Consider the following 27682-nt stretch of genomic DNA (forward strand, 5'->3'; position numbering starts at 1 on the left):
AAGTGTGTTTACTAAATAGTAAACCATGGATGGACAGATTTTACATCATGAGGGAGAAAAGCTGTTAAAAGTGGCTATGGTTAATGGACTGGTAAGTGGACTCTAGTTTGTTTAGCGCTTTTCTTGTCATCTGACTGCTGGATAATGTTGTAGCAATCCCATAATGCTTTTGAAGCGGCTTACAGCTTTGCACCAGGAAGGCCACTTTTAACAGCTTTTCTTCTTTATTGTGCGAATTTCATCCAAAAAAGATGAAGCTCCAAGCGGTCCATGCCGCTCTGCACGATGTGATTCTGTATTAACCACAATCCAACTTTATATGAGGATTGGTCATAGGTAGTTTATCGAAGTCACTACAACTCTGCTTGGCATAGGCCTCCTCTCTCTGCTGCTGCATCGGTGTTTACGACGCTCAGCTATACAGTTCCCTTTGTTTCAGCTTCTTCATTACTTGCAGCGATGACTTAAAATCCCTCCATACTGCTGATGATATTAAGCCTTTGGTTAACCAGGAAAACCTCACTTAGACTGAAATTCTGCTTTGCGAGAAAGCTCTGGTCAAACTTTCCCACTTTCCGTGCATAGTCCCCAGCAATACTGAGCATGCACAGAGAGATAGATTTGCTTTGACATCATCGGGCACACATAATTAGCCATGCGCTTGCCATCTGAGGAGATAAACAACCCCAGCACCGCAGGACAGTAGCTGTAGTAAGATTAGGCAACTTTTAGTTTATATTAACGCATTCTCGCAACGTATCTTCTAGGTTAATTAAAATATAATATGCAAGAATTCAGTATTTACTTATCTGGTCATTTTCATGTTTTCTGCCAGACATTTTGACTGGTTATATTTTTATCTGCCGGACTTCTACCCTTTTTACCGGCCAATGACCTGCAAATGCTGGCTAACGGAAACTCAGGCTCAGCAGCCCCATGTAGTCAGAATGGTATGATCTTGGTTACATAACAACATTCGACTCTGAGGTTCATAGTCGAAACGGACTCCTCCAAATTGAACTGTCGAATTGCCGACTATTCCAGGTCACCCCTACTTCAGATAGACAGTTTCATAGATCAACTGCATGAATATATTTCACATTCATCTGGGAGAGCCCCCATACAAAGCGTTTGGGAAGAGCAGGACTTTTCAAAAAAATTCTAGCAAGGTGATTGGATGTTTTTTTTTTTTGTCCATTGCATTCATGGCAGGCAAATCAGAGCGACAAGACAAAATGAGGCAGAAGACATGTGCAGCTTCAATGCTAACCTGACCTCTACAGGCTAGTGCTACCATAGCGTTTGAACGGCTAAGCATGTCAGTGGCTAAATTCATATTAAAGCCTATCGAGGGACATGCAAAAAAATCTTCACTGCTAAGAGAAGCTTTTGGTGTGGCTCTTTGCTCTTGTTTAAAAAAAGAAATACGGTTGGAGCCTGATTGAAATGCTGCTTTTCTATGGCTACATCAAAGCTAATCGCTACCAATGACAGTAGTCATTGTATACACTGGCTTACAGTACAACTCACGATCACGTACTCGTGTTGGAGCAGTCAGCAGAAGAGCAAAAAACGTCTTTTCCAATATAAGACATTTTCAGTGTTGTTCTTTGCTCTTTATTTCATCAAGAAATGTGGTTCAGTTCTGATAAAACTGCCTCTATACTATAGCTACAACGAAGCTAATTGCTACACTGGAGGCAGCCATTGCTAAAGAGTCACTGTACAACTAAACCCCACCTGTAGCTGAAGCCTTGTTGTCCTCAAATGACACTTTTTGGTCAGAACTATTTTTGGCTCAGCACAAACGCTGCCAGTTGGAGCTTTTCAAGATGAACAAAACTTGAAACTGAAAAGCAGCTTCCAGTAGCTGTTACTGCTTCCTCATGTAGCAGTCTTTCATGTAACATCAACCATTTCCATTATGACAGGACACAGACTAATACAAATCAATTAAAATAAAAAAATCAAATGTCTCTGGCTTTACAAAAATATTTTAAGTATTTGAGATATTGTAAGCACTGACCTTAAAATACATAGTACTGTTTTAGGCATGTAGGGCGCTAAGGACTCCCTGTGGGGCCTGATGTGCCACGACCAAAAGCTGGAGGAATGGCAGCCACAGTCATGCTCAAGACGTGTGTGTCGCTTGGCATCCAAGGTCAAGCTCAACGTCATCTCTTTTGTCCGGGCCTTTTCACCCCTTGGTGGTGCCCCAGGCGATTTTAAGGCTGTTGGGACACCCACAGCACAATCGGGGTCTTGTGGCAACCCTCCTACCTGTCTGGGTGGTACCCTAGGCCACGCTTACTCAACGCATCCAGCCCTTCCTATGCCTCAAAGGTGTGGACTTTGTTACTTTTTCAACAAATTATTTCCCATTCCTTGGGTTGCATGCAAGGACATCCAGAGCACGACTAGGGTTATGTCAGTCCTCCTTGCTGCACAATGGTGCCCTCAGATGGTCTTATTTAGCACTGCATGCCTAACTTCAGTCTCAAAAGTTCTGCACAGTACCCTTTATGCAGTATAACATAAAACTGTCCTTTGAAAATCCATTTAAAAGTTTAAACAGAAAAAAAAATCTCAATATTGTACTAGGATACATGGTGATTTTGCTGTACCTTTAATCTTTTTGCTACATTTTTTGAAGATTATTTTTTGGGCTTTTTGCCCGTGACCAGTGTGTCAAGGACTATATACTCCGTTCATTAGTTCCCGCTTGACCCACTAAGCTAAACTTGTACTTTGAATTTTGTTTTTTTAATTTAAAAAAAATCCTCTTAATATCTTCCAACAGTCAAACATATCATTACATGTGAATCTTTAATATGGAGAAGCATAAATGAAGGCTGTTTCTGACTTGACTGTTCACCTTAATTGACACTTACCCCATAACGATAATTACTAAGCATGTAAAAATAACTATGTAGACAGTTTTGATTGTTTTGATAACGGTCTTGTTTGCATCTGTAGGTCACAAATACAAATTAATGTTAATTTCAGTCTGTTTCATAACCAGGTGAAAACTCCTCATAGGAGCTTTAAAAAGTGCTAACTTTTCATGTAGTTTTCCTATCTTTCTTTTCATTTTCTTTCTTTAGTTATCTCCTGATTTCCTCTTTGGGAGCCACCAGAGGAATAATGATGCAGACTGGCAGATGAAACAGGTGAAACTTTACCTGCTGCACACCTTTCTTTACCAGAGGGAAATAAAGCATTTCACCTTAACTGTCTCGCTATAAAATTCCCCCACAAGAGTAAAGTAGCAGATAAACACCCTTACACATATCACATATTTTCTTGCGCAACAGGAAGCATTTTCCTAACAAAGGATGTCATTTTGGTCCAGTGCTTCAGTTCACTCTAAATCCATGTCTGAATATCTCTAGATGACTTATTCTACATGTTCTCCTTGTACAAGCATTTAGCTGACACCTCTTTTATCCCTGTTTGCTTGCCTGACTTGGAAGGCAACCCTAAGTGTTTTATCAGCGCTTTAAGGCCTTTTGATGAAGGGTATTTTCCTCATGAAAATCAATGAACCCAAGTCATTAGATTTGCAAAAACTGCATCTCCACTGTAGTACTGTAGAATACATTAAAGTAATGCCAGCTATGCTCTTTATATTCTCAGAGATCAGCATTTATGCATATGAAGGTGGTGAAATAGCAACTCATGGTGTTAAAAGAAAAGGCTGTTACCCAAGCACTTCTTACTGCAACATGTTGCATCACAGTGGGGTGTGGGTGCTTTTGCTTTAAAGCCCCTTTAAAGGCCTCCTCTTTGCAAAGGAGCAGATTGAGCTCTTAGTGCTAATCCTCCGTGCAAGAAAAGATGGCAAACATTAGGAGGGATATTTAGTCTGATTGTTGAAACTGGGTTACAGGGATTGGGGAAGGGAACTTAATTATGGCTTCTGCTGCATGAAAAAGTTGTAGGAAGTCTTGCATTTGTGAGCGATTATGCACACTTGTGCATGGTGTGTAAGCATAAATATTAGCACGTAGAGTACACATACACAAACATGTAGCAGTGCGCTTTGACACCTTGTAGCTAAGCTCTTCCTGTTTATGAAAATTGAACTATTTCAATTTTTGAAAAGGAAACTATCCTTTATATGGCTGCATATGCCTTACAGAAACATTTTCACACACTAACATTTTTTGTCTTCAGCTTATTTAAACTTTCATCTTGGTTTCTTGATTAGGTTGTTATTTTTTAATAAAGCTGAATAAATTGTGAATAATGAGAAAAAAAGTAAGACCTTATGAGAATGATACTGAAATAGAGTTTTATGAATGAAATCAAAATGGTTAGGGAAATTTTTTAGCGTGAAGGTGACCATCTGAGACAGTGACAAATAGTAACTGCTTCTGCCAAGTGCCTTGTCTAGATAAGTGAAATTGTGTGAAGTGAAATCTTAACGTTTGGACTTTTTTCTTGAATGTTATTCTGACTTTGCTCTGGACTCGTTTGGCTGTATCTACAAAAGAATAGCCTTGCTTTTGCCTGGGCTTAACTGTACAAATAACAGAAAAAATAGTATCCAATCCACAAAGTACATGCAAAAAAAGAATTAATACATCTCACACGCAAACGGCTCTATAAAGCATATAGCATCCTGGGTTCACCTCTCCCATTGCATGCATATAAATTAGAGAATATCAAAAAAGTTGGGTTAGATTTCCCCATCCTATTCAAATAAGAATTGGTGCTATTAAGAACTTTTTCACAAAGGCCAGTGCTAATTGCCACAAACAGTTAAAACCATTGCAATTTTATGACAGCTGAACCCATGTATTGAATCAGCACTACCTGGTTGGATTACACATGCAATGATCTGGTGCTGTTAGCATGAGTTATTTTTTCTTTGCGGATCCAGCCTTTAGAGTTGTATCTAGGGATGCATGATATTGGATTTTTGCCAATATCTGATGTGCCGATATTTACAGATTCATTTTAGCTGATACCGATATCGATACCGATATTTAAATATGCTCTTTGGACAAGAAATTTCAGTCCTTTTGGACACAATGTAAGGTTTGAAAGTGACCAAGGAAACAAATTTTAGTCCTTAAAAACACTTTAAAGAGTAAAGAATGAGGATAAATAAAGAAAAAGACCTCAACTGGCATAGGTCTGTTGGTTCAGCCTACAACTCCACAAATTTATTAGTATATATGGACAAAATTTAAAGTCATTGTATGCTGAAATACACAGGCAAGTATCAGACGTAAACAGAAATTTTGATATCGGCCAATACCGATACCAGACTGATAATATCGTGCACTTCTACTTTTATCTAAATATTTTTATTTTTCTCTGAACAGTCCAACTAATTTCTCAGATTTGTGTCTCAACCTCTCTCTTGTGAAAGAGCATTTTGGCCAGACATGAAGGAAAAAATAATTCAGAGTCAAAATGTCAAAATGGGAAAATGTTGACATTTCGAGGATAAAGTACAAATACAGTTGAAACGTAGAGAAAAGTTGAAATATTGAGAATAAAGTTTAAATGCAATTTTTAGAAAAAAGACAAAGTTTTTGGAATAAAGTCAAAGCTTATTACATGGGGGGGGTTCTAGTACTTGAGGGGATTGTGGGCAGGCCAGGGGCACATAGTTTTGTTAGAAAAGGCATTTTGTAGAGACAATCAAGATTCGCAGTTACAGTCTTCAGTACTGTTTGCACAGGATTAGCAAACCTGCTGCAATCTGATAATTGGAGTGTAAACATTGACTTTGTTCATCCCGTGCAAATGCATTGCATTAAACACAGACATAACAGTTAACTCATGATTTATCAACGGTCAACAGGTAAAACTAATCCCATGCGAATAGTACTTAAGAATATAAGAAACAATGAATCTTGACTGTCTCTGGAAAACACCTTGTATATATAAAAACGTAAAAAGCATACTTTGGATTCAACAAGAGAGAGATTCTTTCTCCTTTAGCTCATAAACCCAGTGTGGTTGTCTAAGATCAACTGTTTGTTATCATAATAAGCTTTGACTTATTCTCAAAAGTTCTACTTTTTTTCTCAAAATTGTATTTCAACTTTTTTCAAAAATTTTTTAATACTTCAACCTTATTCGCATGATTTTGGCTTTTTCTCCAAAGCACATAATGAAGAATATCCTCCTCCTCTCATTATTTCTTCCTCCTGCTCTGCCTGGCTCAAACCCTCTTCCATAGTGAACACACTTTAATAAGGAAACCTGCAGAGAGGCTGATGCTGAGCTGTCAGTGTGACTGATGAGATGTTTTACTCATGTGAGAATAATATGAAAACCATCTCTTTTACCGTCTGTTATCAGGACAAAAACGCTTTTCATTACAGCAACAATTAATAACAAACCTATCAAATAAAGCTAAACAGACCAAGGAGACCATAAGAAAAGAGTTAACTCAGAGGTAAATGGAAATGAAACATTAAAAGAGCAGATGGTATTGAAAACTGCAGTGACACTAATAACTGCCTGTGCTGTCAGGACTCATTCTCTTTACTATTATACTTTTAACTTCAAAGTGTTAGTGTAGTGCAAATGAAATAGCTCATTTCTTCTTTGATGTTGCATGGTTGGCTGCATGAATTGTGTACAAAATCAAATGATCCTGCATTTGAAAGTGTTTAAAACAGCTGCTCATGGAGGAAATTAAGACATTGCATGCTTTATTTTTTTTATATTCCAACCTTTCTGTTGCTTTTCACTGTTGTATGTTGTTTCATTTTAATGTTTAAGATTTATTTTGGAAATTTGAAGCCTTTATTTGAGGGACAGGACAGTGGATAGAGCATTAGCTAAATACCAAAAATATAAAGTTTATATTATTCTTCATGGTCTAAAAGATTCAGTGGAGAATATAGCATCTTGAAATTCACTTCACAAAGAATAAGTGAGTTATTGCTCTTTTTCCCTGTTCGTCTGTTCCACCTTTCCCTGCTGACCCACACCCCTGCTCCTGACACTTAAACCCCTGTGAAGAGCATGCAGCGTGCTGTCTCCTCTGACACCCTGAGCACGACGGCGTTCAGCAACGCCAGCAACCAGTCAAATAACTCGGCCTCCCTGCATGATGCCAAGCAGCAGCTCAGCCACTCACAGTCTATGATCCTGCCTGAGAACGGCAAGGTACTGACCTGCACAGCACGAACACATGGAGGGTTCAGGATCTGTGTGAAGTACTCACTGAGAAGAGAGGCTTTAATTCTGACTGAACATGTGCATACATTAACTTTACACATAGAGGCAAATATCAACGCTGATGATGTTTACTCTCTGTGTCTCAGCTGGTCCAGCAGTGCAGAGATTACTCCTGTAACGTGACCAACATCGTTGTAGAGCCGCCGTCTCCTGAGAGCTCTCCAGACAGCGATGGAGGCACACCGGTGAGCAAAACCCTGTTGATATAAAAATGCCAGTACTCAGCTTTAACATTGATATTTTAATGTGTACACAGTGTTTTTCCATGTGTAAGTCCCTAAGTAGTCTCAAATGACTTTTTAAACTCCTTTTATTTGGTTAATTCTAATCACAGTCTTGGGAATAAGCTTGTTACGTATCTACTGCTTTTGCAGAGGGTAGATCCAGGGAGAAATCTGATTGGCAACCGCAGATGCCAAATCTAAAATCCTGTCGTGTAAATGGCTGTTTGCTTTTTCAAAGCAGGAGTTGTGTTAAAGCAAGCATCTAATGAAAAAAAACTATTTTCTGTATTTTTGCACATCTATTTGGGTATTATGAGTATCTACCAACAACCTTGCAAAGCAGATAGATTGGCCGGATTCCATGTCTGTCATAAGGCAAATCCATCTTTCAAAGCTCCAGTCTGAAATGACTGCCTGGTCTGAAAACATACTACACCAATCAGGCACATTTGAGAAGACTGAGGCAGTAGCTATAGGTGGGGTTTAGATGTAATGGAAGCTGATAGTCATGGCAGCTACTGTTGTAGTGTTAGGCTTACTGTAGATGTTACCATAGTATAGCAGCAGTTTTGTCAGAACTAGACCACATTTCTTTAATAAAACAAGAGCAAACAGCCACATGGGAAGCTTCTTGGCTGGCAAGATGTTTTGTACTTCTCTCAACCAGCCTCAGCATGAGTTTTATCCGTCTACAAGCTCCACTGTTTGTCAACTACGGCAGCCTGTAGAGCCCAGGTTACTACTGGAGCTGCACATGCCTGCCTCATTTCGTCTTGTCGCTCTGACTGGCCGGTAATGCATTTGATAGACAGAACGTTTGTCCAATCATCTTCTAAAAACTTTTTGAAAAGTCCTGTCCAGTCCAGTCTGCTTCCTGCGCTAGACATTAAATTGGAAAGTCATGATATCATTGCCATTATGATGTCATTGAAATTGTACCTGCCCCTCACCTGGCGTCTCAACCAATGGCCATGGAAGCACACACCTGCCACATCTCACTGTGTGAAAAAGCTAGTTTATATTCAAAGAGAAAAATCAAAACTGACTGTTCTAAGAGAGGCTGTTTAGGGCTGGTTTACACAGGGTCAAAAACCTCCTCTGCTGCTTAATCCATATTATATTTTCACCAAGGCTGTCTAACTAATTTATTTTTTAAAAATGCAGTCATAAATTTCTGTAGTGAAGAGCAATTAATCTTCCTTTTGTGTTTCATTATGAAATTCCACTATTTGTGTTTAAACCTGCTTATGTTTTTTGTTTGTATATTTGTGCTAAACGTAACAAAAGGTTATTGACTTCCTGTTTGGAAACTGACCTGCTTTATTTTGAAGGATAATAAGGAGCTTTGTGTAAAATAAAGAGAAAAGATAAATGTTTAACATTACAGGATGCAGCTGACTTTTGATGTTTAACCAAAATGCACTGAAAGGGACATTAAAGCATGAAATTGAAATGGTTAAAACATTATAATAATGCAATTAATAGCTGTAGCAGAATAATTATGGCCCTTAATTTATCGGAATTAGTGCTGATAGCCCACATGTTGCCCAAAGAACAGCACAGATGTTTTGTTTAGACCAAAAGGGGCTGTGTTAGATATGGGTAAAGGGATATGATATGTTATTTGAGGATCAACTATCTCGACTGTGTTTAAAAAGATTGTAGCCTTTCTTGTAGCACTTCTCTTTTTTTTTTTTCTTTTTTTTTTGCAATACCAGAAATTAAGGCTGAACAATTTGCCTCCCCGGCAGTGATGTCATGTGGGGAATTAGCCCCGCCCCCAGGTTCGGTTGGCCCTCCCCACTTGGAAGAAAGTTCTGCCCCCTCTCCTGACCAGCTGAGAGGAAAATCAGGAGTATCACATCCATTAAGCCACATCCATTTGCTGAGAGGGGGCATGGTCAGGGGCGGAGTCAGACAGCTCATTAGCATTTAAAGCCACAGACACAAAAGCAGCTCACTCTGAGCAGGGCTGAAACAGAGTGGTTTTTAGACATGCAAAAATCCAATACTGGAGTGTTTTTTCAGCAACAAACTTACAGGCATGTCTTGGGGACCTCTGAGACCAATAAAAACTTGTCTTAAAAGGGTAAAATATGTGACCTTTAAGACTGTAAAAAATAGAAAATGACTTGCCACATTTTCAAAATGCGATTGAAGGATGTGATTAATTGCAATTCACAGAAACCCAGAGATAAATCACAATTCTGAAAAATTAATCATTTCTACTCTGTTGTGTTACATTTTAAAGTGAAAAATATACACATACACCAATTTATGACATCTTTTATGTACTGTAATGTTAGAGGTTAAAGTGGATAAAGCTACAACAGAAATGCTATTTATCTTTGTTTGCATGTGCATACCTTATGCACCCTGTGCATGTGGGTGGTCCAAATGCTATGCTGAAGAGGTCTATGCACACCTGAATGTGTGAAAGTTGCATTGAAAAAGGTTCAGGCTTACAAAAATTCCAAAAGGCTCTTGTGTATCATCTCACTTTTAGCTGATATTTATTGAAACGCAGCGTTTCAGTCTAACCGACCTTTATCAGGTGTGATGGTCAAAATGATGCCAAAAGAAGCCAGCTTCTGGCTTTAACTCAGCACACAGTTCAAACTAAGCTTTGGTAGCTTTGGTTGTGTTTCAGTTTTGCAGGATATTCATTGTTTTTGAGGACAGTTCAGATAATGTTTGATATCCTGTGCTAAAGCTTGTCGGATTGTTTGTCATGCCAGTTAAAACCTCCTTACAAAGAAACATGTAACAGTTAATAAGCATAATTCATTATCACCTCTTACATATCTATGAACTGATTATAGCCTTTTCTTTACCAGGCTTAAAAATGTGAAGACCTCTCTAACAGGGTCTGGATTATTGAGAGCGATTTATTTGAAAAAACAAATGGCACTTCAGTTTTTAGTTTGATTAATTTTATTATATTCTTCAAGTATAACAAATAAATTGAGCCCCAGGGTGTCTATATCTGAGTCAGTTCAAATAAAACCAAGCAAAAACAGCCAGCTCTCCACCTCTTTGTTCTCCTTTGAAAACAGTCCTCACCCCCTTTTCTCCTCACTTTGTTCTTCACTGTCTTCACAGATTTTACTCAGCAATTCATACTTAGTAATAATTCTTTTCTCTTGCACGTTAAACGGGGCCACACCGCAGTGGGAGGTTTTTTTACAGCAGCTCCCCTCCTGCTATTTTTTCAATGATGCAACAGTCGAGTTAAATGAGTCTGCTCAGGATGCAAAATGTTACACACAGGAAGAGCCTTCTGCTGTACTTTACTGTTAACACTTGAAGTCATCTTGAATAAACCTCATTGCTAAAGCCATTCTAGGCTTCATTGATTGAATGTATGAATAAAAGTGTGATTGACTGCAGTTTTAAATGCCTTATAAATCCTTGAATGTTCCTTCAGGAGCTGGAGAAGGCAGGCCTCTTGAACAAGACAAAGATTGCAGAAGGAGGCCGCAAGCTGAGGTGATGCTTCATCAAGCTGCTCCCACACATAGAGGAGATCGCTGAGATTGCTTGCATGATTATACAGTTTTAATAAGCATGATTTTCTGTTCTGTGCTCATTATTGGTGTGTTTTTCTGCTGGGTTGCAGGAAAAACTGGAGCCCTTCGTGGGTGGTGTTGGTCGGGAACAGTCTGGTTTTCTTCAAAGATCCGAAATCTCAGACACCTGCCAGCTGGGTGAGAAAAACTCTCCCTGTATATAATCTCAAATAAATATGCAGAAAATCTACATGAAGCAGATCTATTGGCTTAAGAATCCTCAGCTAGCTCCTGTGAGTCATTTTATAAGTGCAGATGTCAACATTTCTTCTATGGCAGACTCCTTTTTCCATCGTAACTATAAATTGAAATGATTAGGGCTGCGGCTAAGAGATCAGTTGCTTTTCAGAAAGAACCCCGAAGTGACCACATAGATGATTACTTTTTCAAAATATTGCTAACATTGAAAACAAATGCATCAGCTTTAAATCAGTAAAGCAGATGTAATAAAAATTAGTTGCAGCTCTTGTAAGTGAAAGCTGGTCAGAAGGAGTAAAGGCGTTTGTTGATGAATTCAGTGCTGCAAAAGCCCTTCTTTCTAAATCAGTCAAGTTATCATTATTTGTAAAGTGCCAATTTACAACAAATGTTATCTCTGAAATACAGCAAAGTTCAGCAAGAAAACATGAGCATACACTGAGCCTTCATTCTCATTTTAGATCATATAAACTAATACAACTCAGAAGTTTAAGGTTATCCTGTAGCTCAGACCAAGAACTTGGAGCAAAAACAAGCTCTTTTAATGACAGAGTAAGTTTGAGGAATTTTAGACATGACGAGTCCAGGTGAGCAAAGGTTACAGCCACTTACAGTTTTTAGAGCCATTAGGAGGCACTGCATGGCTATTTGAATTCAGATACATAAATGTTCTCACTATTGTATAAAGAAGACAAAGCGACTTTCTCATGCAAACACAATGATGGTTGTGAAAACCCAGACCAGAAACAAGGCAGCATGGTACACTCGGTCCAACATTTTCAGGAGAGATGAAGTATCATGCACGTAAAGCCTGTCACCATAATCAATAACAGACAAAAGCATTGCTTAAATAAGCTCCTTTCATGCAACAAAAGACAAACAATCTTTGTTTAATAGAAGAAACCCTGTTTCATTCACGTTCTTTTTTTTTCTTAGGAAATCAATATGTTGATTAGAAGACAGATTCTTCTAGTTAAAGTCCAGGTATTTATCAGAAACAGAATTTAGATTTATCAGCCAAGCCTGCACACGCAACAAGAAATTTGACTCTGGTTAGCTTTGCTCTCAATGTACAAGAATTAAACATTAAATTTAGAAAATGATCAGTCTAAAATTTGAAAATTTAAGGGATCATGTAGATCCTCCCAGTACTGTCATTAAATCACAAATAATGAGCATTTTGCACTTTGTATATGAAGTAGTAACAGCTGTCAACAGCAGGTGACAGAGCAAGATGCCTAAACCAGGACAGGACTGATGTTTATCATGTAAAGATTGGACTTTTATGGTAGAGGTGTTAGTAGCTTCTCCCGGTAGGTGAGGCTACAGTAAACCATGACATTAACGTTTTAATGTGTAGTGGGGAGACCCTGATCAGATGTGTGAGATGTTTAATATGAAAGTTATGCTAACTTCCTGTGATGTAGTTGGATATGGTGATGATCGCCATCTCCCATGAGGCTCCTTCAATGAAACATGTCTGTATGATAGACAAATATCCATGCCTTTACTTCTAAATCTGAGCTGGATAGGCTCAGCACTTTAAGAAGAATAAAGAAATGACCCAATTGAGTCACTTCCTGTTGCCAGAAGGGGGCACAACTATGTTTGCATGTGGGCATGCTCAGTGTGATGCTCTTGTCTTGCCAGAAACTGTAGAAGAATACATAATAATGTGTACAAAAGTTCAAACAGGTTAAAGTCATTTGGCACAGTTTAAAGGAAAGTTCCTGTTGGGATATGGGTAATGTTCCGAGAGGCTTTTAGACCTCCACATGATGACTGAAAATCATAAGCCTTGGTTGAAGGTGTAATTTCATGATGAATTAAAATAAGCACTGTAGAGTTATGGGTAATTATTATGCAGAAAAAAATACAAAAAGTAGTAAAAAATAGCCCAAGTTTGCACCCCTGCCCTATGACAAAAACTGAAGTTTTCATAACTTTTGATCTCTATCTTTTCTAGAATGAGCGTAAAAATTCTGGAGTCAATCAGATAAAATCCCTCTCATAAGTTTGTTAAAATGTAAAACCTGTCCATTGAGGAAAACATAAAAAATTGAAAAATAATTGTTTGTAGTGTACTTCCTTTAGAGGATGGTCACAAGAGTCCATTTTTCTGTCTTGTCATGATACATATGTGTAGAGATTTTCATGCCTGTAGCTCTTACCCAGTCTCCCAACTGACAATTGGGGCCCCTGTGGAGCCCCTGCATGATGGACTTGAACCTAACCACTAGTATACGTATTAGTGGGGTTTAATTTTCTGAAAGTCTGGGGAGTTCTGGGGATTCTTTTGACAAAAAACCTTCAGTTTCAATAGGCTCTTTGCTCTGAGGTCGGTGCTCAGGCCCTAAATATGTACAAGCTCTTGTTAGATATTTTGACTAGTATAAACATGTCTGTACACATTAACGGTATGAGTGCAAAGAGTGCAAAGGTTGAAAAAAATCACGTTGAAGATTTACATGAGCTAGACAAGATAATTTACACTATACGTTTATGTTTGAGTACATTCAATAACCTTATTTCTCAAAGTAAAATCTATCTACAAAGACTCGTTAATTCAGTATCAGCAAAACAATAAGCAAAATTTGGCGAAGTTATAGTGGACAGGAAAAATCTGTTTTACTGAGCTAAACAGACTGATATTGAACAGCCATCTCTCGATTCTGAGTTGCTGAGGGTGTGAGGTGACTCACAAAGAGGTAGAGACAAATAAAGAGGACAACAATAATCATAAATGTACCTCGTTTTTTATGGCTACAATGCCAGTGATGATGGTAACAATATTAAGAGTAATAACCAAGTATTATAATAGACTGATGATACTAATATTAGCATTAACAATTATAATGGTAATGAAATGGAGAGATCTAATATTGGTAATTATAGCAGTTGAAGTTAGCAGCTTTTTGATTCACCTGAACATGTCTAGTCATAATAACAGATGTAAAGCAGGCATTGACAGATTCACTCTCACATATATAATAATGATAACAGATAAAAGGCTGACTATTGATCGTAGTAACAGTTGGAGTCAGGCCAATCGAAAGCAGCAGGTTGTCAATGCCAGTAAGCTCCATTTTTATAAACATGTATCTGTCAAATCAGCCAACCTATCTCAAACATGTTCTTCTGTTTGTGTACATTAGAGACCGGGAAACAGTCGTCCTGAGAGCAGTGTGGATTTACGGGGAGCAAAGCTGCACTGGGCCAATGAGCTGTCCAGCAAAAAGAATGTCTTCAAGGTGAGATACAAGCCAAAAAAAAAAAAAACAGCTCTAAAAAACATTTTCATTTATAAATTGTCAGACACATAGAAGCTGGAGAAACTGTTCCAGTGTTGCCTCAAATGTTAAAACTGCAGCTCCCCTTCAGTTTGAACCCTTCATGTGAGCTGATGTACAGTGCAGATAATGTGAGGAGTGTGAATAATTGAATCCTATTTCTGTCAGCATGAGGTCTTTATCAGCAAGGGAACTGAGAGTGGAAAGCTTTTTTTACCCATCACCCTACAGAAAAGAAGAGGAAGAACTAAAGATAAATTTTGCACATTAACCCTTTAGCTACTCGCTTAACCATTTGTTATGCCATACTTTAAACTACAGTGTCTTTTTGATAAATGCACTGAACTTATATCAACCTGATCAGGACCTTCTCTTCCACTTGGCTGTGGAATAAAATGTGGAAAAAACAAGCAGTAGTTATCTCTGTTTCTAGAAAGTGTTTGGCTTTTAAAGCCTGATTTACACTTCTGCTTTAAATCTACACTTTAGTGGGGCACAGATGGCCTAGTGGTTAGGTCACACCCCCTGAACGAGGATAGCCCGGCTTCTTCCCTGCATGTCTCCCTCCACTCTCTCTCATCACTTTTCCTGATCCTATCCACTGTCCTCCACTATCAATAAATACAAAGCCCATTATTTTTAAAAAAAATCTACAGTATACCATATGCCATGGGTCTGCATAGCCCTGAACCCTACACAGAGGCCTATGCACAAAGCCGCTAATCACCTCATAAAAAAATGTGACTGCAAGCCCTGTGATTGGTCCTTTGGGATGCATTAGGTGACTACATGTCTATCCACACATATATTATCTGTACTCTCAAGCACTCATTCTTAAAGTCTAGGACTCACAAATGGGACATGGGAGATTTTTTTGAAGTTATCAAATGAGTTTTCTGAATTTCTCCCCTGCAGTATTAAATGTGACATTTAGTACACTTTAAAGCCACTAGATGACAGGAGAGCTGCAGTCAGAGTCATGGATGCTTGGATCCTGGAGATCACTGTTCAACTCTGCTGAAGTATCATTTGACTAACAGTGAAAGAAGGTTCCCGGTAAACCCTGGTGAAGTCCTGGCTTTTGCTGCTTATCAGTCTGCACAGTTGACTTGTGAGGGCCAACATTGAGGGCACACCTGAGCTTTAGGATTTTCTCACTAAACTTAAGTCACTTAAACTCTCAGTTTAACAGCACGAGCATCTTTTTTAAAAGGGTCAATTTACCTTCTTTAAAACATGCTTATACAAATGGTTCAAATGGCACATCTTGGTTCACCTACAAGCAAATATAAATCAAATGAAAAAAAGAAAAATACAAACAAAATATTTTTAAGAATTATTTTCTTTGTGGGACAATTTGGCAGAAAAGTCATATTTTTCTGTCATTAAAATCAAGAAATGTCCAAAGAAAATATGGGTGGGGAACTCTTGTAGAAACTTTAGTCAGAAAGTTAACATAACGTCTCTTTCAGAGACATGCCATCTATAAATAAATCTGGTTTGTAAATGTTTCATAGCTGAGGACGGTGACGGGTAACGAGTTCCTGCTGCAGTCGGAGACAGACTCTCTGATCAAAGAGTGGTTCATCACCATCCAGAGCGTCATCGACAGGCTGGTGAGACACAAAACACACAACACACTCCCAGCTGTACTTTCACTGCAGCACTTCTCTATTTGTGGTTCTATGGTTTCTCTTTGGTTAGTGATAGTTTCAATCCCTCAGTATGTAAACTTTATGTAGTCTACCGACTGAATCTTTAACACAGACTGTAGATTTTGTTTCTTTCCCTTAATCTGGTGTCCATCATCTATTTCAGTTTTAATCTCAGTTATGCCCTAATGCAAAGATCATTAAAATCATTAAAACCAGATGTAAATTCTCCTTTCTTCTGCCTCAGATTCACTCCAAATCAGAGACTAATCATGGACTTTTACACTGCTTACCAGCTACCAGATTGCTAATTTACAAGTGTTTGCAATATAGCTGTACAGTTGATAACAATTTCATCTCAGTGGAAACAAGAGTATTCACAATAAGCACACTGCAAAAGTGTAAATATATTCCATAGAATATTCTAAACAATTTTTGTAAGAAGTCAGTGCATGCAGAAATTGTGCATTTAAACTATTTGAAGAAGTTCTGGGTACAATGGCAATGCTTTCACTCTATTTTTATGCAGATCAGCAACCATCAGATTTACAATACGTGCTGTTGTATTTAGCAGGGAGGATCCTCTGGGACCGATGTCCCTTTTCCCTGCAGTTACGAAGAAGCAGGCAAATGCAATCATAAAGTCTTTTTACAATAAAGGCATAAACATAAAAGACATTTACTATTCTAAATCTGCATCCATTTCACTGTTACTGCATTTCACAGTAACAGTCACTTTCCTTAAGTAGTTCAGACTCTGGCTCTTTAAAAATCCCAAATGAAACAAGAGAGGGCAGCTTAGCGGTCATTTGAAAGTTGTTCCACATAATAGGAACAGCAGCACTAAAAGCAGTCTTTCTCCGATCAGTCCTGAACCTTTGTGTTTTTTAAGTGATCCAGTCTTGTGATCTGGTTGTGTGAGATAAAAAAAAGACAGAAGAGAAGTTAGGTGAGGAGGGAGTTTAGTAATGGGTGCTCTCAAAAGAAAGTGATCAACAGGGATGGGTTAAAGAGCTCTGGGATATATAACATCAAATTCTTTCAATACAAGCAGTTGCATCTGCATAGAGGATTTAGACTTTGTCTCCATAGTCTAAATCTAAACAAAATCTGTTTGTTTTGGATTCAGGAAGAATATGCTACAGATATTATATCAGGAAGGAAAGATATTCTGGATTCAAGAAAGCTTTATTGTGATTATGCAACATGTGGTACATGAAAAGTACAAAATAATGTTTTCAGGTCCAGGTTATGTCAGAATAGCACATAGTAACTGGGGTGTTCCAGGTGTAGCACTAACTTGTGCATGGGTGGCCTGCACTCAGATATAAGAATGACTCCCATTTTTATTTTCTCTGTCTTATTTAACTCAACACATCTAATTAAACAACTCCTGAGTCTATTTTTATTTCAACCTTTGTAGTAGGGCTGTCAAGATTAATCTCATTAATCACAGTTAATTAAGCTGCAGAATTAATGTGCCAGTTTTTGTGATCAAAAGCAATTGCATGATTTTTGTGTCCCTTTCAACACATTATTGTCAAGCTGGGCATACGCTGCGTGAATTTCAGCCAAATCAGATGCGTCGTGGGTCGTTGAGTCGTGGGACTGGCTTGGAAGTTGTACCGACTTAGTTTGTGTGTACAGGGATACAACCACCAACCAGGACCCGGCTACAGCCAGATCCAGATTGGTCAGATGGAATTCTGACATGTTTGATATTTATGACTAAACATACTCTCACAGTGACAGCAGAATCCTCAACTTTGAGGCATTTTTCCTCTGTAAAGTGTCGGACAACCTTCTAAATCCCCATGACAATAGCAGGAATTACTTTCTAATGCCTCCCCTCTTTGTAAAGGATATAGATGAGCAGGAAATATGCCTACCTGTGATAGAGAGAGAGAGAGAAACACTTAAACCTCATTTAACTCCACAGAAATCTGTCACAGTCTCTACAGACTTAACTTGTACAGTGTGAGCACTGAGGTCGGGCACAACCATCAGACTGTATGGTGTGTGCACACAAATCCTGCACAATTCTCTAAGCAATTCAGTCACACAGTGTGAGCTGACTTTCCACCATGACTGTTATAGAGTTAGTTGGAAATCGCACAGTGTATGCCTGGCTTTAAGCCTGAAGCCACAGTGATGTAAAGTAATCCCACCACTGCTTTTAATGTCTTATTTCACTTCAAAAAATCACATCCAGCTCAGTGGACACGTCAAAACTCATCTGTAACATTTAACTTTAATTAGGACCCATAACAAGTTCCTTTTTCCATGGTTAAGTTCATTTCATAATCTTTGATCAACCTTTAAAACAGATCTGTGTCCAAACAGGAAGTCAATAACCCTTAGTGAAAGACTAGAAATTTAAAAAAAAAGACACACAAAACGTTTTGAGTGCAAATAGTAAAATGTTTTAATGCAATAAAAAGGATGTACTTTAATGCGATTAACTACAAAAGTTCCAAGATTAATTTAAATTGAAAATTGTATTCTTTGACAGCCCTACTTTAAAAGAAACAGAGCAGTAAGTTCGTTAAGATCAATTTTGAATGAGTCTTGCCTCTGGAGAAGCACAAAGCCAGTCATAGTCAAGCAGTTTTGAGTGGAGATTGAGGTAGTCAGTCAGATTTCTGTGGTGGACATTACCACCCCTCACCGACCTCCTTGATATATCATTGACAGAAAAACTCAAAACTACCTATATATACTTTATAATATATGTGGAACAACAGATAGACATGTAAACTTAGGTCATTGCTGATTTGTTCTCTGCTTTTGTTGAAATAATGAAAAATTTAATAGCATTCTGCATATTTTCCCCATACCGTGCAGGCCAGGTTGTTATACTCTTCTTTGTCATATCCTCCTGAGACCTGATCTTTTGTTTGAAAAACATCTTTAGTTTCTCCCACCTATTTGGAATAAGTAAGGTCTGAAAAGTTAAACCTTTAGCCTTGTTTTTGAACAGAAATTTTTGGGAAATTTGTCTTTCAAATCCAAACTCCCTAAATTTTTAAGAAATAACCTAAAATCCCTGTGAAATCCTTAAACATATTTTTCAAGTATCCCAGAAAAAATACCACAAATTTTTTTTTAATAGTCCTCACATCTTTCTGTGAAACTTGATCATAAAGTCTAAACATTCCAGTACAAAAATCTCCCCAAAAGCCATGCAATTTTCTGAATAAGTTTAAAGCAGATTCCCCCCAAAAAAAACTGTTAGCAAATTTTGAAAAAGACGGATACATTTTCCAAAATTCCATGAAAATGCCTGAAACATCCAAGCAAATTTCCCCTATAGTTCCATGAAAATCCCTGACAATTTCAGAGGACAACCTCCACCCCCAAATTCCTAATCCCATTCCTAAAAATGTACACATAAAGTTCCCAAATTCTCTTAAAAATGCAGAAAAAAAGGGACATTACAAAAGATTATCTCAAAAATTGTAATAGCAGAAAGTATTACTGTTGTAGTAAAGCAAGATGTAATGTCCTTATATGTGCATGCCGGGTCTTAGGCTATAAAACCAAAAGAAGCAAAGCTTCACGGTATGGTGTAATGTTTCATCCTGAAGTTGATTAAAAACACTGAAAGTATTTTCTGTGTCTGTCATCCAGGACCGTGAAAACCCATTGGATAATGTCCTCTTGTACTCTATGAGGCGAGCGGGCAGCGTGGAGATGTTGGACCACAGCGGAGACGAGGACGACAGGAGAACATCTCGTAAGTTATCTTCCTCTGTCTTCTCTCGTCACATCATTCATGCTTTATTTCCGCACATAAACCCTCCCTGCCTCTCTGTCAGCGTCTCACTCCATCATCATCATCATCTTCATCACTATTTTTCTCTAAACTTCCACACAGGCTTCTTACATCCCTCAATCCTCTCCTCCATCCTCTCCTCCATTCAGCCCACTTACATTTTCACTCGCCCCCCATGGCAAATCATCCCCCCTTCGGTTCTGGCTCACCTGCGCCGCCGCCCAGCCCTCCCTCTTTTCATCCTCACCACCATTCCCTCTCATCTGCTCTGTCTCCCCCCTGCAGCTGAACGCCCCGCACTGACCTCCTCCCCCTCTTCTTCCTTCTCCTCCTCCACCTCCTCCTCTCCTCGGTCTGCAGTCCCTCGCTCATCGTCCAACCTGGAGAATACAGAGAAGAAGAGAGTGAAGTCCCGGCTAAAGAAGCTGATCCTGAAGAGGCCCCCTCTGCAGACGCTGCAGGAGAAAGGCCTCATTAAAGGTAGGCTTATTGTTTGAAGTTTGACAAGTTCGGCTTCTTTCTCTCAGCTGTAAATATTACAGCATTGCACTTCTGCAGCTTTAACTATCCACTGAACTTTTGTCATGAAGTTTAGCGTATTTTGCAGTTATGACAGCTGGCAGGAAATCTCAGTATTAATCCTGCAATGATGCCACATCCCCCTGTGACTGTGCATCGCAATCCTCCCCTTCTGTTTAGTAAGAGCTTCTGCAGAATGATGACGATTTTCACTCAGCTTCTCTGCTGATTACAACACTATTCTGACATCTTTTGTGGATCTTCCTTAAAGCCAAAATTATCCTTTGTTACATATTTCTTCGTATTCTAAGCACAAGATATTTAAAAAGGATATAGACGTTGACAGAGGAAGAAAAAACCTGCATAAATGATTGGAGCAGCACAATGAATAAGGCAAAATGGGGGCAAAACTGGGTCACTGAATGATTTGAGGATTACAATCATATCAGATACAGAATTAAATATTGTGATCCCCACTGTCACCAGATTTCAACCTAACTGCACACATGATTTGAGCCATTCTGCTCCTTGCTTAACCCTTAAATAGGCAGACATGAAAACATTTTAGGGGAAATTGATTACAGCTAGGCCCATAAGTATTTGGACAGTTTAACAGCTTTTATGATTTTGCTTTTATTCACCACCACATTGGATTTGAAATAAAACAATGAAGACGTGACTGAAGTGAAGACCTTCAGTTTTGATTTAAAGTGAATGGCTTTTACCATTAAGGAATTATGGCCATTTTATTCAGTGTACTTTCATGGTAGAGCCTCAAAATAATAGTTTAAAAATGGATTTGGCCACTCCTGAGTTTTGTTTTGTTTTGTTTTGAGCCAAATTATGATTAATCCATCATCTATGATGATCATGATATGATTAATCAATATTCCACACCTTTGTTTTATCATCTGTTTATAGCGTATAAGGCTGTAAAACAGGTTAAATGTGAGAAATAACCCCTGTCTTATGGCTCTCTCAGGGTAATGTATCCTCCAGACCAGTGCTAGAGCCAGAAATGTTAAATATCTGGAGCTTAGCCCAAACCCTGGAGACCCCAGGGGGATGCTTTCCCATTTTTCCTTATTGGGTAGTTATAATCACAATGTTCAAGCAATTTTAAATACAATTTAGATGTAAAACTGCAACAACCGTAGCTTGGGCAAAAATGATGTACTTTGACTGAAAAACGCATCCTTTGGAGCTGACATCATTTCCAAGATCAAACCATGTCAAGATCATTTTTTTCTGAAAAAGTCCTTATCACTCTCCAATCATTGTTCAGTATGTTGAAGAACATTCGCTTCTGCTTCCTTAATAAAGGCCTTAAAATGCCCGATGTTAATTTTTCTGAAGTTAGATAACATACACTGTAAAACCCAACAAGCTGAAACTGATTACACTGAGGTTTTAGTGGTGGAATTATTTTTTTTTGAGTAATCATTACTCATACATTCATGTTGGGTTGATTTGACTTTTATAAATTAAACTGCACTGTGGAAACTTCCCTACACTTAACAATCTCTTTAAATCCAACTCAAAGCAACAAGTTTAACTACTTTTCAAAAAGCTACATAGTCTTCATCCTCTGCAATTTTCCTTCATTTCTATCACATACTTTTACCACCCAAGGTGATCCACCTTAAGGGACCACATTAGTGAAGTGCCCATTGAACCAGGAAGTACACTTCTATCATGTTCAGTATACTTTCCATTGTATATTGTGATTGCTCCTCACAGGTGGGACCTCGCTGACTGATTTAGTAACTTTACCCATGCTGCAAAACTGTCTAATGCCCAAAGGCATTCTGGGAACAATGATAATGAAAATACTTAAAATGGTTGAGTACTGTTTATTTAAAACTGATAATGTTTTCAACCAACTCAGAAAAATAGAGCCAACTCAGAACCCTCTGTAGGGAGGGTAGGAATATAGAGTAAAAGAATTAATCTGTTTTTAAAAAGAACAGAAAAGTCTGTAGTTCCAGATATACATTGTTTTTTTTAGCATTTAGCTTTTCTTAGAAACATTTAATTTAATGTTAAGTGTTTTTTTTTACCAAAAGGTGTGTAAAAGCTCGTAAAAGTGAAAAAAATAGTCTTTTTCAGTTTGGCTACGAGGATGGGGCCTGGCGGCTACCTCCTGGCTCCACCTATGCTTCAGACATTGAGCACCTGATTGAAAAAGTTCTCATTATCCATTTGAGAGTATAACTTTCAATGACAACTCATAACATATTCCTTAAATTTTGTTTTTATTACAGCAAACCTTGTTTTTAGGATTTCTATAAATTTCACCACCCCAGCCCTTCTTCTTGACCCATCGCTGTATAATCACTGTCTGTTAATAGTTACCCTCTCAGAGCCATGAATCAAACTGCAGTAGTTTTAGTAAAGCCTGCACAAATGCAAGCTTTCAGTTGTTCTTACTGATGATTTCTCATGATCTTGATTAAGTATTTATCAGACATATTTCTGCCTTTTTTCTTTTAGTAACCAGCCAACTTGAAGCCCTTTGTATAAATTAATGACTGATCATTAATTCTAGCTTTCTTTGTTCAAGAAATTTTGAAATATGAAAGTGATACAATCCTGTTAATTTACCTATTTCTCACCTGTTGTCTCACCGTAACTCAGCATGACCATGTTAAGTATCTATAATGACCAGATGAGTATTTTAGATGTGATTATGAAGGCACTGAGAATCTGAAATGACTTCTTAATCATAAAACTGCTTGAATAAAAGAGTTGTAGTTGTGTACATAACCGTGGTCTTCAAAGATGGGCCTGACAGATCATTGAAAGTAAAGAGAACTCTTCTCAGCCGTCAGCTTGAACTGAACCCGATAAACTTTTGAACAGTTGTGTGTGTGATAAAGTGATTAAAGTTTGTATTTTTGATGAAATTTTCACATCAAGTTCATCCGAGTCCTTATCAAAGATCCCGTAGTTTGATCGTAAGGATAAATTGGTAAAATACTCTGGAGTGAAGCTCTGTGTATGTTTTTTCAGCCTATAGCTCATACAGTACAGTACATGAGTTTTATTGCATCATCAAGGCTGAGCTGACAGATCTGCTGGGAACAGATCCAACATGGAGGTTTTTTTCAATAGTGAGCAGTCGATTTATCAGCAGAAGAACTGGAGCTTGTAGCTCTTACATCATGTGTTGGCACAGTTATCTGAGAGAAAAAAACAACATCTGAGCTGACATAAAAAGTGTGCTTGTGTCCGTCTTTCGTCACCCTTTAGATCAGGTGTTTGGATGTCGTCTGGAGATGCTCTGCGAGAGAGAGAAGAGCACGGTCCCTCGCTTCGTCAGACTTTGTACCGCCGCTGTGGAGAAGAGAGGTACAGTCCCTGATAATGTGATCGTCACACAGGAAAACACCTTCAATCGGGTTTTTAAAAACTTCAGTCGCTTTTTTTATGAACTTTCTTTCAGCCGAGTGACTGAAATACTCCAACAAAACTTTAGTGAAAATGTTTACGATGGAGACTACGAGAGGAAAGTCCTGACAGCTGCCAGGCAGACAGAGATCCTAATGAGAGAAAATAGAGCAAGCTGAAACCTGTTTAGAAACAATGCTGCATATAAATATTTAATATCAACTGGGAAAAAAAAGATTTTGACCACAAAACCTGGTTTTGATGAATAAAATATTTCTATGGAGTACCTTCAGATGAAGACATCAAGTGTGAGCGGACTGAAAACTTTTAGGACAAAGTAAAGGAAGATATAAATCTGATCATTTCTCTGGCAACAGTTTTTAGTTTGAGTGTCCTTCAACAAGATCCTTCCTCTGTAGCTTTTCATGAGGTTTTTCACTTTTCTGTCCAGTTAAAGCCAAAGCATGCAGAATTTTTGCACCTAATGTCTAAAATCAGTTGAAAATGACTACTCCTTTATTATGTATAAATTCTTTTACTTGAGTGCTCAAATATTCCCAACAGCTTTAAAACCCATAGAAATTTTTCCAGGGATATTTCTGTATTTTTGAAGTTTTGTTGTATTAGATACTTGCAAATAGTAGTGGCATTAGCCTCCAATGTGCTTTGCCAATTCAAACAGGGAGCTAAGCTATACAGCACTACAGACAGGTGCAGGTGTTCTGCATAAATTAGCGAGTTTCAGGTGAAAATGGGAGGAAAAAAACAGTGTTGGCTTAATTGTGCGCTATATTTAATTTTTTTTAAAGCATTTTATTTTTCACCCAGAAAGCCTCTGTGTTTGGCACTATGTTGCAATGCGTGCTTCAGTTATGCGGTATTCCTCCTCAGTGTATCTGATCAGCTGTTTGGGTCGGCAAGCTTTGTCAGATACAGCAACAACAAACTAAAATAAAGCTAGTAATTTCAGATCAGTTTTCCACTGCCTTGCCAAATGTAGCTTGTCTTAGTATCAGCCATTAAAAGAATTAAGCAGTAGCCAAAAAAATAATTGAATGACAATTTTCCATTCAGCTCTTCTGGTCAGTTTTATTTATTTATTTATTTTGAATTTATCCTCGAAAACTGGAAGAGGTCCATAAAACACCTGCGTTTACTAAGACGGCGAACTCTAGATGGGGAGTGATGCAGGCCACAGGTGTCTGTGAGCCACTATCCTCAATCAGAAATGTCCTGGAGAAGTGTTTACAAGTCCCACTCATGACAACAGTAGCTCTGTGTTTGTGGGCATGGGCCCACGGTTTCTACACCTACACCACCAGGTATCTCTTCTGCCAACCAGTCTCCTCTCCCCTCTCTCTTTCTCTCTGCTGAGTCTCCATCTCTAGAAATTTTTCCCCTGGGTACTGGGTCAAGTAAAAATCACTCATTTTAGTTTTGATTTAGCTTAGTTTGTTTTTGTTTCCACTGATAAAGTCCACAGACCCAAACTGCTGATCGAATACACTGAGGCGGGAAAACACCTAGCCGGTAGCCAAAGCTCGCATGGCAATTTTTTCAATATAGCACAAAATTAACCCAGCATTGTTTTTTTTTTGTTTGTTTGTTTTTTTTTTTGCATATTTTTACCTAAAACTGGCTGAAATACACAGAGCAACTGTACCCATCTGTTAAGCTGTGTAGCCTAGCTTCCCTGCCGGTACAACTAGTCAGTTCTTCTCTAAGGTTCAACACACACTGAAATCACTGCAGACTTAAGCCATTGCCAATGTTATTGCCATGTACCTCATATAATCTAGCTTCAAAAATACAGAATACTGTCCCATTTAACAATGCAAGCCATTCCGGAGCGTTTCTCTCTCATTATGTAAAATTTATCCATGAAACAAAAGCAGTGGTCTACTGAAAATACACCTTTTGGAGTGCAGCGCCCTGGTGGTAAAATTTACACACTGTGCATTTAACTAACTTTCTCTTTATTTTGACAAAATCAAGAGTTTAAGAATAGACTGGTCCAGACGTTTAACAGAATAAAGTAAGAACTAAACAGAAAAATAATCAAAAGTTTATTAATCTATTTCTGTAATTTTCTTAAACTTTTCTGTCTTTCTACAAATTATATTCACTGGCAGACAGATGTTTGATTCCAACCTATAGTTTACTGACATGCAAAATAATGAGCTGATACTTTCTATTATTGCTAAATATTAAGGTTTTTCCTTGAGAAATCACTCATTGCTAGATGTGTCCCAGTGAGTCCATTACTTTTTTTTTAATCAGCTCTAACATGCAAAGATAAAACTGCAGATTAATTATATTATCAACTAATTTGGCAAATTTACCATACAGTGCAGAACTTTTAGGCATAATTAGCCCAAAAAATTTAGGCTGAAGTATGTAGCAAGTAAACTGCCTGAGGGGACCATCAAGTGGGAAGGAGGCCTGACACAACCCTGGTCGTCCTCTGCATGTCCTTGGGTATTTACAGGGGCATAAGAAGACTGCTTTGTCTTGGGACAAACTACTAAAAGGCTGTCGAGCTTGACCTTTGCTTCTGAGCAACACATGTGGAATGACATGTTGAGTTTAACTCTGTCCTCCCCAATCCTCTCCAGCCCCTCAATTGTGGCACATCAGTCCTTGTGATGAATCCTTAGCACCCTATATGCCTCCAACTTAGGCACATAACTGTATTTAGGATTTATAAAATAGTTAGGGGGAGCCTAAGCGTCACTGTCCTGGTCTCTAAAATAAAGGCATAAAGCCCAGAAATATATACCTGAGATATATCATTACATTTTCCTAATTGCACTTGGAAAGTGTTTGGGCCTTACCAGCTGTTTCAAGTGGTTAAACTTTGTCATAAAACTGTATGTTCCAGTCACACAGTGCAAACTGTCTAATGAAGATTTGTCACATATGCTTTCATGAGAAAAGAGACTGTACATGGTATAGATATATAAATAAATAATATGCATTATAGCTTGCTATTTCCTTTGTTTCTACCCCAAAAAAAACTGCAGATCTAAAAACTGACGTTTTAAATCAAACCAAAATCAGATTGGAGGGATGAAATATTAATAAAGGAAATTTTAAAATGTCTAAAAATGTCAAGAGTGAGCTTCTGTCCCACTTTATTCACACGAATTTGGGCACTTCTGCAGTAGCAGAAGAAGAACATTTCAAGGGACAATCATTTATTGATTAGGGAAAAGTGTGACTGCCAGAGCCAACACAAGTAAATGAGCTCTAACTGCTATAAATCTGAATGGAGAGGTTTTATTTTACACCCAACAATGATGAATGTGTTGTTCATAACCCTCTGAAGATTAAGATCCCCTGATCTAACCACGTGTTTTTGCAGGACTGGACACTGACGGCATCTACAGAGTGTCAGGAAACCTGGCAGTGATTCAGAAACTACGCTTCCTGGTGAACCACGGTGAGGATGAAGGGGAGGAGGGGAGAAAATGAGCTTTTATAGCTTGTGTGTCTGTGAATGAAAATGTTGTAGGAGGAGAAGGAGGGAAGTTGGAATTTTCAGAAATCATTAAATGCTACTTCTTCATTTCTTCCATCCATTTTAACTCAACATGTTAACAATTTTGTTCATTCTTGTTACATTTAATAGTTCATATTGACTACACACAAAGACACCGTCAGTGTATACCTGATGAAACCTGATTGTCTCACTCCCTGCTTTTTGTGGATGCTGAGGCAAGCCCACTGAGTGATTGTTGGTTTTTGCAGAGCGAGCGGTGACAACAGACGGCCGCTACATGTTCCCAGCGGAGTTGGTACAAGGTAGATCCAGACCCGATGAGGAGAGAAAAACAGCCACTTTGTGCTCGCTTGT

The 27682-nt window shown here is 38.3% G+C and overlaps 1 protein-coding gene across 8 annotated transcripts in view; it reads left to right on the plus strand.

Annotated features, from left to right (window-relative positions):
- Window positions 1–27682, plus strand: part of arhgap9 (Rho GTPase activating protein 9) — an 88774-nt gene that overhangs the window by 51407 nt on the left and 9685 nt on the right. Inside the window, exons 7-18 of one of the 8 annotated variants that reach the window (XM_041778116.1) lie at window positions 3105–3170; window positions 6991–7137; window positions 7296–7394; window positions 10861–10922; window positions 11053–11140; window positions 14356–14451; window positions 16008–16106; window positions 19773–19878; window positions 20203–20397; window positions 23689–23787; window positions 27191–27268; window positions 27577–27630. In XM_041778116.1, the coding sequence (XP_041634050.1) occupies window positions 3105–3170; window positions 6991–7137; window positions 7296–7394; window positions 10861–10922; window positions 11053–11140; window positions 14356–14451; window positions 16008–16106; window positions 19773–19878; window positions 20203–20397; window positions 23689–23787; window positions 27191–27268; window positions 27577–27630 (1189 nt within the window). The remainder of the gene's footprint in view (window positions 1–3104; window positions 3171–6990; window positions 7138–7295; window positions 7395–10860; window positions 10923–11052; window positions 11141–14355; window positions 14452–16007; window positions 16107–19772; window positions 19879–20202; window positions 20398–23688; window positions 23788–27190; window positions 27269–27576; window positions 27631–27682) is intronic. The other 7 variants (XM_041778142.1, XM_041778126.1, XM_041778150.1 and 4 more) reach the window with 7 other exon arrangements.

Source organism: Cheilinus undulatus, linkage group 3 (genome assembly GCF_018320785.1).
Source record: "Cheilinus undulatus linkage group 3, ASM1832078v1, whole genome shotgun sequence".
NCBI lineage: Eukaryota > Metazoa > Chordata > Actinopteri > Labriformes > Labridae > Cheilinus > Cheilinus undulatus.